General features: G+C 42.6%; 1 protein-coding gene across 3 annotated transcripts in view; it reads right to left on the reverse strand.

The window, feature by feature from the left end:
• VPS53 (VPS53 subunit of GARP complex) overlaps nucleotides 1-16630 on the reverse strand; it is a 150943-nt gene that overhangs the window by 116502 nt on the left and 17811 nt on the right. For all 3 annotated transcript variants that reach the window (XM_043585515.1, XM_043585516.1, XM_043585514.1), the window contains 2 exons: nucleotides 7409-7458; nucleotides 5897-5963 (listed from right to left, as the gene is read on the reverse strand). Coding sequence is in view for 1 of the 3 variants with exons in the window: in XM_043585514.1 (XP_043441449.1) it covers nucleotides 5897-5963; nucleotides 7409-7458 (117 nt within the window). In the remaining 2 variants the exon portion in view is untranslated. The remainder of the gene's footprint in view (nucleotides 1-5896; nucleotides 5964-7408; nucleotides 7459-16630) is intronic.

The following is a 16630-nucleotide window of genomic DNA, read 5'->3' on the forward strand; positions in this document are numbered from 1 at the left end:
TCTCTCTGCCCCTCCCCCGTTCATGCTCTGTCTCTCTCTGTCCCAAAAATAAATAAAAAACGTTGAAAAAATAAAAAATAAATAAATAAATAAAATAAAAGCTCAATTGCTGGGGTGCCTGGGTGGCTCAGCCAGTTGAGTGTCCAACTTCGGCTTAGGTCATGATCTAGGGTTCGTGGTTTCAAGCCCTGCGTCGGACTCTGTGCTGACAGCTCAGAGCCTGGAGTCTGCTTCTGATTCTGTGTCTCCCTCTCTCTCTGTCCCTCCCCTGCTCATGCTCTGTCTCTCTCCAAAAATAAATAAACATTAAAAATTTTTAAAAAGAAAAAAAAGCTCAATTGCTTTAGATTTAGTATGCTTCAGCAGGAGGAAGCAAGCGACAGTGCCCCCCTCCCCTTTCTTTTCAAACTATTTATAGCCCCTTTAATACTAATGCCATTTATTTTCTTCCATCAATGGGCTTCATTTTCCTCTCAAAGAGAGGATAAGAGAGGATAAATTTGAAGTGATTGAGGGGACAAATTCAAACCATCTCCCTAGAGAGCTGACAAATACAAATTCATAATCCCACAAAATGAAGATCAATGTTATGCTATAAACTCCCGCCATCTACCTAGTTCAGGGTCTTGGGGAGCACAGCTATTTTTGTTCTAACGCCTGAATTAGACGATAGCCTAATTTTGAGGATGAAAAGCAAAGAACAGTTCTTCCTTGGAAGGCAACATGCTTTACTGATTTAGTTAATAAATCTATACGATGTCTCCATGAAAAGAGAGAAGGCAAGTATGATTAGCCCCCATTATCTGAGGAAAATGGAGACATGGAAAATTTAAGAAACATGGCCCTGGACAGATACCAAGGACAGGAAGAAATTCTTTGTTTTCTGGGCCTGGCACTTTGTACCAAAATGAGGATAAGGAAGAGAAGAGAAAGTGTCTAATAGCATGCCACGTGGCTATGAACCCATCCTGTTCAACCTTTTCGTCTACAACGTGAGCCAAGACATAGAATTTGTCTGGCAAATGTGCTAATGATAAAAAGGGGAAGTCATCAAGATTCCAAAAGGTCTCAACTGGCTGGGGCAATCAAGCAAAACTAGCAAGATGAAATGGGGGGGACAACATAAAGTTCAGCACTTGATTTCAAAAGAATTTCTTAAACAAACAGAGGAAAGTTGAAAAGTAGTTCATACGAAAAAAGCCCTGGGGCAGATGTTGCGAACTGTTGGCGCAGATGTGTTTTGTTTGGCCTTTGCAGTATTTGTGAAAAACACTAAGCCAACACTGAAAAATGTGGAGAGTCACACAAAAATCCGGATTTCCGGCTTCTCTTGAAAACCTGATAGGTCTGGCATCTCCAGGTGTGCATTCAGACATGACAACAATTGGTTAGAACGGAGATGTGGCTGTCCCCTTTAGATAGGGCATTTACTCGCCCGGTGTATACACATGGATGCACAGTGGCCTGCTGAAGCCATTTAGGTTACTTTTCTAGCGCTGTGAGCATCTGTCTGAAACTCCTGACCTGGGGATTTCAGACAACCACCAACTCCGTAGAAGCCAACAACATGACATGGCCCAAAATTTCACCCAAAAATCCAAGGTAATGAATGAATGGGAGAACAGGGTCTAAACCAGTGGTCCTTAACTTTTGAAGAGTCACAGACTCCTTAAGAGAATTTTGAAAAATCAATGAACCTGTTCTTCAGAAATAAGTCTATCCATACAAAAATGAATAGTTAATTTCAGGAAGTTGACAGTCCCTGAGCCCCCAGTTCCCCTGTTAACAACCCCAGTTTAGAACAAGGAGGTAAACTGTCCCACTGTGTGCCCACACAGTATGTGTCCTCTTGGCCAGGAACCATGTTTTAAGAATGATGCTGACAGGGGTGCCTGGGTGGCTCAGTTGGTTAAGCGTCTGACTTCAGCTCAGGTCGTGATCTCACAGCTTGTGAGTTCGAGTCTCACGTGGGGCTCCATGCTGACAGGATTCATTCTCTCTCTCTCTCTCTCAAAAAAAAAAAAAAAAAAAAAATGATGCTGACAAACTGTAAGGTAACCAGGATGATAAAGGATCAGATTGTAAAGCTGAAGAAACTAAGAATGGTTAGCCTAGAAAAAGGAACAGTAAGAAAGGAACATAATATCCATTTAAAATTTCAGAAACTATAATAAGGAAAAGGGATTACACACCGGTCCAGCTGGCAGAACTCAGCAACGAGAAGTCACAATGAGGTCTATTTTACTATTTCAGTTCAGTCTAAGAAGGAAAGAAGTTTCTTACAATTAAAGCTGTTGGATACTGGAAAAGACTGAGCCTCTCCCGTGGAACAACAAAGGAGCGAGTTGTCCATCATCGTGAGTGTCCAAGCAGAGGCAGAAGGACACTGAAATGTCAGAGATGCCATAGAAAGGATTCCTGAACTGGGAGGAAGGTTGTACTGCAGATACTTGAAGCTTCTTAAAAACCGAATGTTGGTGAACTGAGCTGGAGATGGCAATAACAATTTCTTCCCCTCCCGAACCTTAGTCTTGCTCTGATGCAACAGTAACACTGTAGCCAAGCTCCTCCACTCAAGAAGACAGAAGCCCAGTGGCTGACCCTCTCGGTGCTTCTCAGTGAACTTACTGGGAACTGGTCAATGTTTGGCCACTCTCGAAATGTCACATGCCAGCTTTCTCTTTTTCTAACCCACTCCTCTATTCACCTCTTTTCCCCCCTCAGCCAAGCTGTCTGCTTTAATTCTTGGGAAGCTGCGTAAGGCTCGTAGCATATCAGATCCTGTATTAGTGGAATTGACTCATCTTATCCACAAAGTTTGAAACATGTGGGCATTTAATTAAAGCTTTGGCCTGATGATTTCAGCAGAAGAAAATGGGGAGAAATCTGTGCTGTATTAACTCTGTATGAGCATCACAGTCTGGTTAGAAGAGGTCACAGACTAAACCAGTTCGTCTGCCACGTAGGACGTGGTCAACGATCCAAAGTTCTCCAAAATGTGTAGCAGAATGCTAACTGGGCAGCTGGTTCCGAATTCTCAAAAAACTATAGGAAGTGCCTTCCTGTGTCTTCAATTTCTAAATCACTGCCTCCCCAAAGATAATTTTATAGTTAGAAACACTGCTTTTCAAAAATGTTTGCTAAAAAAAGTCTTTCAAGACACCACGAATGGGAAATAAACATTCCCTCTCATTTACAGATTAAAAAGCACCCTGGTTCTGGTTGGACACAATCAAGGTGAAAGTTATAAAATGAAAATTTCCTTCTGCCCATAGTATTGCTCTCCTCCCAAGTGTTCCTCAGAAGCTTAGGAAACAAGTTCTGAAAGCAAACTTTTACTCTGTTCCAGGGAAGAGGGGAATCTTGGGCCTCTCGACCTATAAAACTCAGTATTTTGGAACATCCATAATTCTCCCAAGTCTGTGCCAGGCAAATGGAGTCTCTCTTCAGCAAACCACCAGCCAGCCAGGGCTGGATAGCAAGGCTTTACCCACAGGGGCTGACAAGAATGGGACTCAAAAGCTCCCTGGAAAAAAAAAAGTCTCTATTCGAGCTTGCATTACAAACTGTTGGAAAAGATAGATGGAGGGGATGACAGGAAAAGCAATTATTTCTTCTGGGCTTCCTCTCTGTCTGGATTCTAAGGAGACGAACACAAAATTCCACCACAGATTGAAATGCTATCTAAACATTCTTGAAAATGTGGTCTTGCTCTCTGAAACCGGACCTGGCCCTGCTGCATCAACCTGTCACCTATGAACACGTGAAGGTGGCGAAGGCCGACATTCCCACGGGCGGTCTAATTTGGGGCCCGACCTGTCACTACTGCTAGTTGGTGACCGCAGGTCAGATCATAAATAACTAACTGCAAGATACACCTCTACATGGCATGACCCAACAAAAAGTCTTGATGCGTCCTTCCTGTTAGGTTCACATTCTTGGAATTTTAAACACCTGACCCTCTCGTTAAGTATTTCAGTGAGCCGTTCAAAGTGCAGGTTGAAATCACACTAGAAAGGTGTGTCATTATTTCAAAGAGTAGTCATTCGAGACTGGGCACACACAAATCAAGCTGTAAACAACTTTATAGGGACACACGCTGATCAAAGTGTTTCATGGTAAAGGGCTTTTGCTTATTTACAATAAATAAATAGTCTCACATAGACCAAATGTTCAATACTGTTGAATAAAACGTTACTGCACGTGAACTATGTGTTGAGAGAAATACAAGGATGGGGAGGATTTAGTTCTTGCCTCAAGGAGCTTATAAACTAGTCGAGGGGGCAAGATTTGTTCGCTAGTAAGTCAAAGGAGAGTACACGCACAGGCCTGGGAGTCTGTGGGCAGAAAGGATATACATGTAACTAAGGGGTATCGAGATGAATCTGCTCATGAGAAGTGTGGACCAGATGAGTTCCAAGTCCCTTCTAGGTCTAAAACTCTAATTCCTGTATATCCAGATGAGCTAAACAGAAAATTTCATGGAGGAAGCAGTGTTTGAGCTGGGTCTTAGGTAGATTTTGAAATGAAGTTACTGGAAGAAAAAGAGGAGAGGGAGCATTTCAGACAAAACAAAGTAAAACGCATGGGTTCAGAAAGCACGGTGCTTGCGGAGCACTAAGCCTTCTGTTTGGATGGCTGTTTTGTGTCTCGGCAGGACACAAAACTGGAAAGGCAGATTGAGGCCTTGAATGCCAAACAGAGGAACTTGGATTCGATCTGGTAGACAGAGGCCACTGAGGTTTCTGAAGAGATAGATGACAAGACCAGACATATAGAAGGAAAGGTAAAGGGCAGAAGGAGGCTGGAGTATTTGCAGGCTACATTGTTACTCTTTATTACCTCTAAGGGCCCCATGTACACAGGCCTCACCTGCCAAAGAAGCCATGCTTCATAGGAGAAACCTAAATAGACAAAAACAAAGCAATAAGGGCTAAGAACGATGCAGGGACTTGGAAATCGGATCAGTCTTAGGAAACTAACAGGTCTATATACAAATACTGCTGCTGATGACAACAAGGAAGGAAGGAGATACTTACAAATAGGCCAATGGAAGATGGTTATTAGGAAGAAAAGTTAGTCATAAAACGTAGGGGAAATCGAGACATGGATAAAACTAAAAACGTAAAAGAGACAAATAATACCTATAAGCTACTAGCAGAAGAAGCAGGAATAAGAGAGAGCAGGACATTTATACATAGGATGACACCTTCCATCCCCCCAAAATTCGGGTAGCATAATGTATATTTTAAGAAAATAGCTGCACTAAAAAATGTCAAAGAGGACAAATAACAGAACTGAAACTATCACAGAGGCACACACTGACCTAAGGAGTTAGTATCGAAAAGGGAACAGCAGAAACTGCACATAAGACCAGAAAAGGCATGCTCAGCATCTCTGTTATGACAGCAATTTCTGAAATAAGATGCCTAAACAGAAGAGAATCCAAATGAAAAGGAAAATGGTTAATAGCTAACAGCTGGCCCCTCAGTCGTGGAAGCATGCCTCCTCCCCAAACACCCCTTTCCCCCTTCATTCCCTTCCAACAGCCCTCCTTAGCTAGATCCAAAAAGAACTATACAACTATGACATGAATCCATGTCTGACACTGTGGAGAGAGACAAGGAGACTTCAGTTTTCTCACTTAAGCCCACATGGCACTGGCCCGGGTGAGCTGTGCTCCCATATGCTCCTGGTTCAAGGGACGCCGACTGAGAGCTCACTGCTGGTTTAGGCAGCCCACCTCTGATAGTAGTGACACAAGTCATGCACGCTTCCTGCCGCACGGGGGACAGATCAGAAAGAAAGTGCTCTCCACAAGCATTCTGGTCACTTGGTCATTGGGTGGTGAAGAAATCAGGAGGATATGATTAATATGGAGGAATAAGTTACTTACTTGCCTGCCATCCTGCCCCACGTTCGTCTGACCTCTTACAACAGTTCGAATATTGTCATCCAGTCTCCTAGTGAAAAAGTTCAGGGATACAAATCATTAAAACAGTCTCTACTCTAGGGTGACCAAAAGAAAAACAGCTGGTAACTTATCCATCAACTCCCACAGGGGGCACCTCCTTATCCAGACAAATTTGAATGATGGAAGACTGAGGCCTCGGACACCAGCTAAGGCACAAATGGCAGTGTAAGAAGCCGAGCCCAGCATAGACTGGTGAGTAGTCTCTGCCTTTTAAGAAGCCTATTCTTGCTTATTATTCAGAGCTGTCAGAAAGCACCAACATAACTTAGTATTTTTCAATGGAGAAAACCAGGAATGGCGATGTTGCCGAAACTCTATGGGAACAAGTCAGAGAATTCAAACTGACCCCCACAGAATCCCCGGGCACATCCTTAGAAACCTTAAAGGGCTAAGGAGCCGGGGTGCTATGTGGGATCGGCGCTTCATCCTCTGGGCCCTGACTGCGATCCGTGTAGGAGGTGGATCTGTGGACTCCAGTTCCAACACGGGCCATTTGGTGGCACCTCAACCAGAGACATTCATACCGGTTTAATTCCACTTTCCGTTCAGAGAATGTTTCAAAGGTATGTTGTCGTGCAGTGATTTCTGGACCATTTTTCCTGTGCAAATCCTGGCCAACTCAGTAGTCTCTGCTAGAACTGTTAGAGCCGAAGCCCACCAAAGCTGAAGCAAGAGGCGTCTTTGCGCATCCTAAGGCACCCGACTGAACAACACACTCATGGCAAAGGTCTTCACTGAAAGGCCCGAAGGTCATAAGGGAAAAGGGAAATCATCTCCTGGATTCAAAGTGAGGCTTCTCTTCATCAAAAGTCAAACAGAACAAAACAAAACAAAACAAATGCAAAAAACGGCATTTGAAGTACTGACATCAACCACGTGTCATGTGCCATGTGTCACAGCTGGAAATCCAGACATGGATAAACCAGAACCAGGCTACTGGGCAGGAAGGACTCCTGACATCTAACTCTGGCCAGCACATCCCAGATGAATCCCAATATTTAACCTTCGGTCACCACAAACGCCAATGAGCACATCTGACCATATTGATAGCTGGTATGTGGCCCAGGGATTCATATATAAACCCATCCTCATATCTAAGACTCGGAGGTACAAAAAAAGGTCAATCTGCTATGGAAATAAAACCAATAAAAATAGAGAAAAAATGCTTTTACCTCCTTTTGTAACCAACCATTTTGAATAGCCTGTTAAAGCTTCCTTCCCTTTTTAGAAATAATTTGAAGACTGACCAAAAAATCCAATTCTTTGCCACAAGGTTCATATGGAAATCCAGTTAAGGAATTATTTTTTTTTTAAGTTGTCATAAACAGCAAACTTGAGATTTCAGGGTTCTAACAGATAAGTGTGATCTAGAATATGATTAAAATCAACAGCATACTTTTCATCAACGATTAATAATCATATGGTGTCACTTACCTTATTTTCAGTCTAATTTTGTTCACGACTTCATCAATGTTTGCCAGAGACTACAAAAAGAAGGAAAAGTGCCAGCTATTACTTCACTTTCTAGAATTTCCCCTTTACAGGGAAATAATGAGCTATCGAGGCTATTTATGACATCTCAAAAAAATTAATCATAGTGTGATACAATTTTAACTTAAAAAAAAAAAAAGAGTGGGTGGTTCACTGGGATGGAGCGCCTGGGTGGTTCAGTGGATGGAGCATCCAACTCTTGATTTCGGCTCAGGTCATGATCTTGCCATTTGTGGGATCGAGTCTCGCGTCCCCTGCTTGTGATTCTCTCTCTCCCTCTCTCTCTGCCTCCCCCCACTTGCACTCTCTCCCAAAATAAATAAATAAAGTTAAAAAAAAAAAAAAAGTATAGCAGTTGTTGGCAACTACTGCAAATTCCAGCCTGGTATCTATTTTTAGTAAATAAAGTTTTACTGGAACACAGTCATGCCCATTCATTTACATATTATCCACAGCTGCTTCTGAGCCACAAACGCAGAGGTGAATAGTTACAACAGAGACAGAATGTCCACAATGCCTAAAATATTTCCTATCCAGCCCTTTACAGAAAGTTTGCTGACCCCTGGCATATAGGATTGTGACAAGTTCATACACCAAAAATACACCAACTAAAATGAAAGATCACAACCCACAACAAGAGGAATAAATCTTACTAACATAATATTGCACCAAAAAAGCCAGACACAAGGACATATGTCGTATGACTCCTTTTATATAGTCCAAAAATGAGGGAGGCTATTCTTTCATGTCAGGAGCCAGGATGGTGGCTACCTTTGGAGGAGGTAGTTACTGTGAGAAGGCAAGAGGGGTCCATCTAAAGACGCTGCACGAATGTCTTATTCTCTAAATGGTGGTTACCTGGCTGTATTCATTTTGTGAAAATTCATCAAATTGTACACTTACGACTTGAGTACTCCTCTACATCATGTTATACGCTGATAAATAAATCAATCTATTTTTTCGAAGTTTGTAGCTCCATTAGAAAAAAACATCTGGAAGGAAAAACACTGGTAGCTGTGGAATCTATACTGGTAGCTGTAATCTATGAAATCAGTAGCAGTAATTTCAATCTGAGAAGGGATTCTAATTTTTTCTCCTTTTTACTTGTAAGTATTTTCTAACTGCTCTATATTGGCTACCCGTTGCTATTGTAATTATAATACAGTTATTTCGAGTTTTAGGACAATGACACACAAGTGGACTATTTCCAACCTTAGCCAGCAGAAAATGCAAGGAAATGGTGCCCCCTAGTGGAATAGAGATTGTACAATTTTATAACACCATTTTAACTCAAGTTTTCAAAAAACAATTTTTTTAAGTCCTCTTTCCTTTCCCCTCAACAGCTATTTTACCTCAGAAGGAAGCAAGGGTGATGCAGGAACTGTGCTTATTAATTATTACCAACAACCTCTGGTGGCAGGAGAAGGCCAGGAGCCTGCCAAGAGCAGGCCTGGTAAAAGAACCAGGTCACAAGTGAGATGTCAGACCAGGCCATTTACATCTTTGTTTACTGTTCTGACAAAGCCACTGGTTACTGAGAATTTTCAGAAATCCAGACTAAGGTGAAAATGAATGTCAGAAAACAGAAGTTATTTTTAGTAACTATTTTAATTGAGGAAGCTGTCAAGTTACCCCAAAACCGGACTGGGTATAAACCACCAGTGTAATAAAAGGAGCTGAGTTTGTTGGAGGACCTACATTGGGCACAGTGCTGCCACTACAAACATGCTCTATGTATAGAGGGCAATCTGTTTAGCCTGAGTGTATACTTCTTCATGTGTAAACTGGGCATAACCTCTTCCTTAAAAAAAAAAAAAAAATTGGGGGGGGGGGGAGTATTGTAAAAAAAGACTATTTAAAAAATGTTAACATCTAGGGCGCCTGGGTGGCTCAGTTGGTTAGGCGTCTGACTTCGGCTCAGGTCATGATCTCACAGCTTGTGGGTTCGAGCCCCGTGTTGGGCTCTGTGCTGACAGCTCAGAGCCTGGGGCCTGCTTTGGATTCTGTGTGTCTCTCTCTCTTCTCCTCCCCTGCTCACACTCTGTCTCTCTCTCTCTCAAAAATAAATAATACAACATTTTTAAAAATTTAATTAAAAAAATGTTAACATCTGAAGAATCTGGGTGAAAGGTAGCCATAAATTCATTGTACCAATGGATAACTATATCAAAATTTAAAAATTATAGTTTATGTGAAATCGGTAAAACAAAAACAAACAAAAAAGAAATTGGTAAAACATGTACGTAACCAAAAAGCCAAACAGTACAAGAGGATAAATTAGTGAAAAGCTAGGCTTCTTCTCTCCCTGTCCTGCCCGTCCGCCCCAGTTCTCCTCCTGAGAGGCAATGGCTCCGAGCTGGCTTCTTCTGTACTGTCCCAGAAACGGTCTATGTATTTAAATTTAAAGCATGTCCATAACTTACGTCCCTTTCTTTATACAATGCACATTGCCCTGCATCGTAGTTTTTTCACTTAACAATATGACTTGGAGGTTATTCCACAACAGTAAATATTGATTTGGGGTGCTACATACATTAACCAATGCTTAAATTTAACTCCTTAAACATGAAGGTCTTGCTTAAGCCATCACAGTTTTTCTAAGAAGAGTAATTCAAAATATTTATGCCTTCGGATGTTCAACTGCATTTAAAAGAGCAATAACATGGGAATGGTCTAAATGGCCACAGTAGAAAAGTTAAAATAAATCAAGCCAAATTGATGCGGTGGACTTTTACACTACTGGAGATGCTGGGCAGGGAGGCTCCAAAACAACAAAGATCGTTTATGATAACATGCTAATAAGAGGAAAACACTAAAATGCAACTATTTAAAGACCAGAAAGAAATGTTCTAAAATTATCATGCTTGAAAAGATGCTCAACATCACTCATCATCAGGGAAAAAAAATCAAAACCACACTTGAGATACCACCTCACACCGGTCAGAGCGGCTAAAATTAACAACTCAGAAAACTACAGATGCTGGCGAAAATGTGGAGAAACAGGAACCCTCTTACACTGTTGGTGGCAATGCACACTGGTGCAGCCACTCTGGAAAACAGTGTGGAGGTTCCTCAAAAAATTAAAAATAGAACTACCCAACGACGCAGCAATAGTACTACTAGGAATTTATCCAAGGGATACAAGAGTGCTGATTCATATGGGCACATGTATCCCAATGTTTATAGCAGCACTTTCAACAACAGCCAAATTATGGAAAGAGCCTAAATGTCCATCAACTGATGAATTTATATATACAATGGAATAATACTTGGCAATGAGAAAGAATGAAATCTGGCCATCTGCAGCAACGTGGATGGAACTGGAGGGTATTATGCTCAGTGAAAAGACAGATATCATGTTTTCACTCGTATCTTGAGAAACTTAACAGAAGTCCATGGGGGAGGGGATTGTTACAGAGAGGGAGGGAGGCAAACCACAAGAGACTCTTAAAAACAGAGAACAAACTGAGGGTTGATGGGGGTAGTGGGGGGAAGAGGGGAAAATGGGTGATGGGCACTGAGAAGGGCACTTGTTGGGATGAGCACTGGGTGTTGTATGTAAGCAATGAACCACGGCAATCTACCCCAAGAACCAAGAGCACACTTGACACACTGTGTTACCCAATTTGACAATAAGTTACATTGAAAAAAAATTTTTAATGTTTAAAAATATAAAATGATCATGTTTGACCACATGCTACCTAGACCGATTGGTGACCACGTTCCCTTCATCTTCCAGATTTTCTGCTGGTTCCCCAGCAGGGAAAGGGTGCTAACGTTTAATGTGGATTCATTATGCAATACTCTTCTAGATGTTCTACAGAAATGATTTCCCTTAATCTTCTCAACCACACTAGGCATGCTATTTTCTATTCAGTGGGGGGGCGGGCGGGGGCGGGAGATTAGGCTCTGAAAGGATGGATGTTTTGTCCAAGGCTGTGTATATAACATTCAGCATGGCTGGACTTGGTTGGGGTCAATCTTGACTCTTGGGTTTCTGCTCTTTCTTACTCTACCATGCTCTTTTTTTTTTTTTTTTAATGTTTATTTATTTTGAGAAAGTGAGAGAATGGGAGAGAGAGAGAGAGAGAGAGAGAAGAGAGACAACCCTAGGCAAACACTGCCCTATCAGCGCAGAGCCCGATGCAGGGCTCGAACCCACAAACCATGAGATCATGACCTGAGCCGAAATCAAGAGTCGGCCACTTAACCAGTTGAGACACCCAGGCACCCCTAACCATGCTACCTCTAAAGTTAGATCCTCAACCTAACTTTTAGGCATCCCACATATCCAAGGGATGTGGCACACTCCTTGCTAGGTTAGTAATCCTCACGGGGTGGAGGGACTCCCCTGGTGTTGGGGAAATGCCCCAAAGGAATCCAGATTGGTGACCCTGGGTGGAGGTGATACATCTGCTCTTTGAGAATCACCCATCTAGTTTAGTTATAAGGTGGTTGTACAGTTTTATGACTTAAAAATGTTTTAATGATGGAAAAGTATTTCCTGATTCTAATAGCAATTCTTGCTAATTACAGAAAATACAGAACTTCCCACTGCACCTCCATCAGAAAATAATCACCATCAGCGTTTTGGTGTATTTTTCTACTGTTCTTTCTAAGCAAATATGTGGCTTAAAAAAATTAAACTGGCATGAGAAACAATTTGGCATCTTACTGTTTTCACTTAACACAGATCCAGAGCATTAGCGGGGGGGGGGGGGGGGGGGTCATTAAAAATTCTTTAGAAAAAAATCTTTAGAAACAGCTCCACGTGACTCTTCTGTCAAAGTTATTAATTGTATCAGTTTTATATTTATTTTTATAGATTTTACCTAGATTCCCCTAATCAAACCTTTAATGAAAACATGGCAAATGATTATCTTCAGTTTTCTACTAGGAGACTAGAAAAATTTTCCAGATCTTTGTTACCAAACCTGGCTACTCTTCAGAACTACCCCTAAGAGCCCTATAAATACAGCAAGCTGAGCTCCTGCCACATGGACCTAGTGAGTTAGAACTACCTGGGGATGTCCTACCTCCAGGCACATATCTCCAGGCAACCACTGACACGCAAGCTGCTCCTACTCAACAGACACCGCATACACATCCTCCTCCTTAGAGTGACCCTAAACTCATTCTTGATACACTGACATCTACTTTAAATTTTTTAAAGGTTTATTTGAGAGAGAGAGAGAGAGAGAGAGAGAGAGAGAGAGAGAGAGAGAGAGAGAGAGAGAGAGAGAGAGAGACAGAGCACGAATGGGGGAGGGACAGAGAGAGAGGGAGACACAGAATTCAAAGCAGGCTCCAGGCTCCAAGAGGTCAGCACAGAGCCTGACATGGGGCTTGAACTCACCAACTGTGAGATCAGGACCTGAGCTGAAAATGGACGCTTAACTGACTGAGCCACCCAGGCGCCCCTAAATATTCTAAACTTGACTCAGAAGTATTTGCTGCAGGTCCATGAGGTGTAGAGATGGGTTTTGCCCAAGATTTAGCAACAGGTGAAAGACATTATGATTCATGCCACTATTTCTATTACGTTGTCATTACAGACCATGGGAATCTGGGCTGGAAAATGAACTGCTAAGTGTAAATCTGGGGTCGGGGAAATAAAAGCAACCTTGTGTCATAAATTTTCTTACATTGCTAAGAAACTTCACTACACGTTATCGTGTACATAGAGGTACGATTAGACAAGACATATAACTACATCTGTGGAATGACAAATGTCTAGTTGCTACCTTCAGTAGCTTAAAATCAAATACATACGGGGCACCTGGGTGGCTCAGTCGGTTAAGTGTCCGACTTCGGCTCAGGTCATGATATCGTGGCTCACGGGTTCGAGCCCCACGTCCGGCTCTGTGCTGACAGCTCGGAGCCTGAAGCCTGCTTCCGATTCTGTGTCTCCCTCTCTCTGACCCTCCCCCCATTCATGCTCTGTCTCTCTCTGTCTCAAAAATAAACAAACGTTAAAAAAAATTTAAAAAAATAAATAAATAAAAAATAAATAAAATCAAATACATACAAAAACATATCAGGAAGAAGTGAGAACCTGGTGGTTTCCTATGTAATTTCCACATCTAACAGTTATTTTTGCTTTGATGAGTCAGCATTCTTGATACAGTGGGGCAAATGGTATTTTCACAGCTAAAACTGCTGTCTTTATACAAGTTGTTCCCAAATTTCTACCTCCAGCTAATTCCTAGAATTCCTCTTTCACACTAAACAATGAGCTCTAAAGGCTATCTGTGAAATCTCAAAAAAGACAATCACACAGAATCATACCATTTTCTCCAACTTTATTTAAAAAAATGAATATGTCCATTAGAAATTTTTTTTAATGTTTATTTATTTTTAGAGAGACAGAAGGCAAGTGGGGGAGGAGCAGAGAGAGAGGGAGACAGAAGCTGAAGCAGGCTCCAGGCTCCCAGGTGTTAGCACAGAGCCCGACACAGGACTCGAACTCACGGACCATGAGATCATGACCTGAGCCGAAGTCAGATGCTTAACTGACTGAGCCACCCAGGCGCCCCAAATATGTTCATTAGAAAAAGCTTAGAAGGGGGAGTCTGGATGACTCAGTCAGCTGAGCATCCGACTCTTGATTTCAGATCAGGTCATGATCCCAGGGTCACAGGATTGAGCACCCCGTTGGACTCTGCACAGAGTGTGGAGCCTGGTTAAGATTCATTCTCTCTCTCTCTCTCTCTCTCTCTCTCTCTCTCTCCTTTCCTCCCTCTCTCTCTCCCCCCTCCCTCTCTCCCTCTGCCCCCTCCCCCACTTGTGCCCATGTTCTGTCTCTCAAAAAATAAAAATTAAAAAAAATTTTTTAATTAAAAAAATAAAAGAAAAAGTTTGGAAGGATATATGCCAAAAATATTAATAATTATGAGAATTATGAGCTCCAGACTCAAATATCCAAATCCACACTTCCACCGGAATGGCCCCCAAATGTTCAAAACTTAGCTTGCCCTTACACCCCACTCCTACTCTATTTACCACTAAAGCCTGCTCTTCCTCCTTCTCCCCAAATTAGCTTAAAGGTATCTGGTGTTGACCCACTCCTTCTGCCAGCCTAGAGAGCAAAGTTCAAAATCCTTCATTTGGGTGCGCCTGGGTGGCTCAGTCGGTTAAGCGTCCAAATTTGGCTCAGGTCATGGTCTCGTGGTTCATGGATTCAAGCCCCATGTTGGGCTCTGGGCTGACAGCCTGTCTCAGGCTCCTGCTCCTGCTGTCTCTCCCTTTCAGAAATAAATAAAACATGAAAAAAAAATTTTTTTAATTAAAAAAAAAATCCTTGGGGCGCCTGGGTGGCGCAGTCGGTTGAGCGTCCGACTTCAGCCAGGTCACGATCTCGCGGTCTGTGAGTTCGAGCCCCGCGTCAGGCTCTGGGCTGATGGCTCAGAGCCTGGAGCCTGTTTCCGATTCTGTGTCTCCCTCTCTCTCTGCCCCTCCCCCATTCATGCTCTCTCTCTGTCCCAAAAAAAATAAATAAATGTTGAAAAAAAAAAAAATTAAAAAAAAAAAATCCTTCATTTGGCGTATAACGTGCCGCTGAAATGCCATGTCTTCAGGGAAGTCTTTTTGGGTCCCTGAGACTAAGTGAGGCGGCGTGTGCTCTGCTCCCACAGTACTTGGTGCGCTTCCTTCATGGCAAGGCTGAGCACTCTTTCTCCCTCTGTGCCTCCTTATTCTCATAACACCACTATTAAATGTTTAGAATGGTATCTGTGTGTTCAATAAATGTTAACTATTATCACAGTTGTAGCAGAACTTAGGGGTCTTTAGAGAGCAAGCAGCAAATCATAATTATACAAACAGGCTTTGTAGAGCCATAATAATTCGCTTATAATCTGTTAATGGTGTATTTATTACCTGTTAAGGTAGACCAGAAGCTCTGGGTTGGTAAGGACCCCATCTGTCTTGTTCACCAGCTAGGCCCAGATTTCTTAGAAAACTGGGCAGAGGAAGTGTGGTAAAGTGGGTAAAGGAAGGAATTTTAGATTCCACATCCTTTCAACCAGTCTGTGACTTCGGACTCCTAAATGGCTCTGTGGACTTGCTCTCTGAATCCCAGTCTTCACTCGGGCTCTTATCGTCCCCTGTAGGTGATCTGCCAACTGGTCTTCCTGCCTCCAGTTCTGCCTCCCCTGGCTCACCCTCTGCTCTGCTGCCAGATGGAATATTTTAAATGTGAATCTGATCCAGTCATTACCCTGTCAAGAGTCCTTTTTTTTTTTTTGAGAAAGAGAAGGTATGTGCAGGGGAGGGGCAGAGAGAGACACAGAAAGAGAGAGAGAGAGAGAGAGAGAGAGAGAGAGAGAGAGAGAGAGAGAATGAGAATCCCAAACAGTCTCCACACTGTCAGCACAGAGCCCGACACGGGGCTCAATCTCACAAACCATGAGACCATGACCTAAGCTGAAATCAAGAGTCGATGCTTAAATCACTGAGCCCCCCAGGCTATCTAAAGTCCGTAAGTGAACAGCCCCTGCCTAGAGTCACTGTCTCCAGCGCAGGGCGTGGACATCCCAAAGGGGTTTGCAATAATGCCCATTGGAGTGTGAAAAGAAAGCATTAAAATCTCTATTTTGGGGGGGCTGGATATAGTATACTTTATTGACAGTACATTATAAAAACCTCTGTTTTTATTATTTATGTAACAAACACTACTAAAACCTAATTTATTTAGGACGGCTACTACAGTATGTACCTAATATTTTGAGGGTGTGTACAAACCTAAAACTGGGCCCGGTGACAATGAGCTGTGTGGAAAATATTTCCCTGAGAGGCATGCGGGGCCTGCAAGCCTAGAGAACACGGTCCCTTCAGGACCCTTGCTCTGCCAACCCCGTCAGCCTTATCTCCTAGGAGGCTCTGTTCCCTGTGCACACTCTGTGTTTCTCATCTCTGAGCCTTTGTCCTGTGCTTAGAATGAACTTCTCTCCCTGTCATCCTAGATTTGCCCATCAGTTGACTCTGCCTGGGGTAGTGTTCCGCCAGACGGCCACAGGCCTGGCTCCTTCATAGGTATCAAATCTTCGTTTAAAGGGAAGTACCTCACACAGACCTTCCCCAGCCACTTATCTAAAGGAGCCCCCCACCCCCGCTGCACCTGCTGTTTACCATAGTATCCATGACACTTGATAATTTCTTGTATAT

This window comes from Prionailurus bengalensis, chromosome E1 (genome assembly GCF_016509475.1).
Source record: "Prionailurus bengalensis isolate Pbe53 chromosome E1, Fcat_Pben_1.1_paternal_pri, whole genome shotgun sequence".
Lineage (NCBI taxonomy): Eukaryota > Metazoa > Chordata > Mammalia > Carnivora > Felidae > Prionailurus > Prionailurus bengalensis.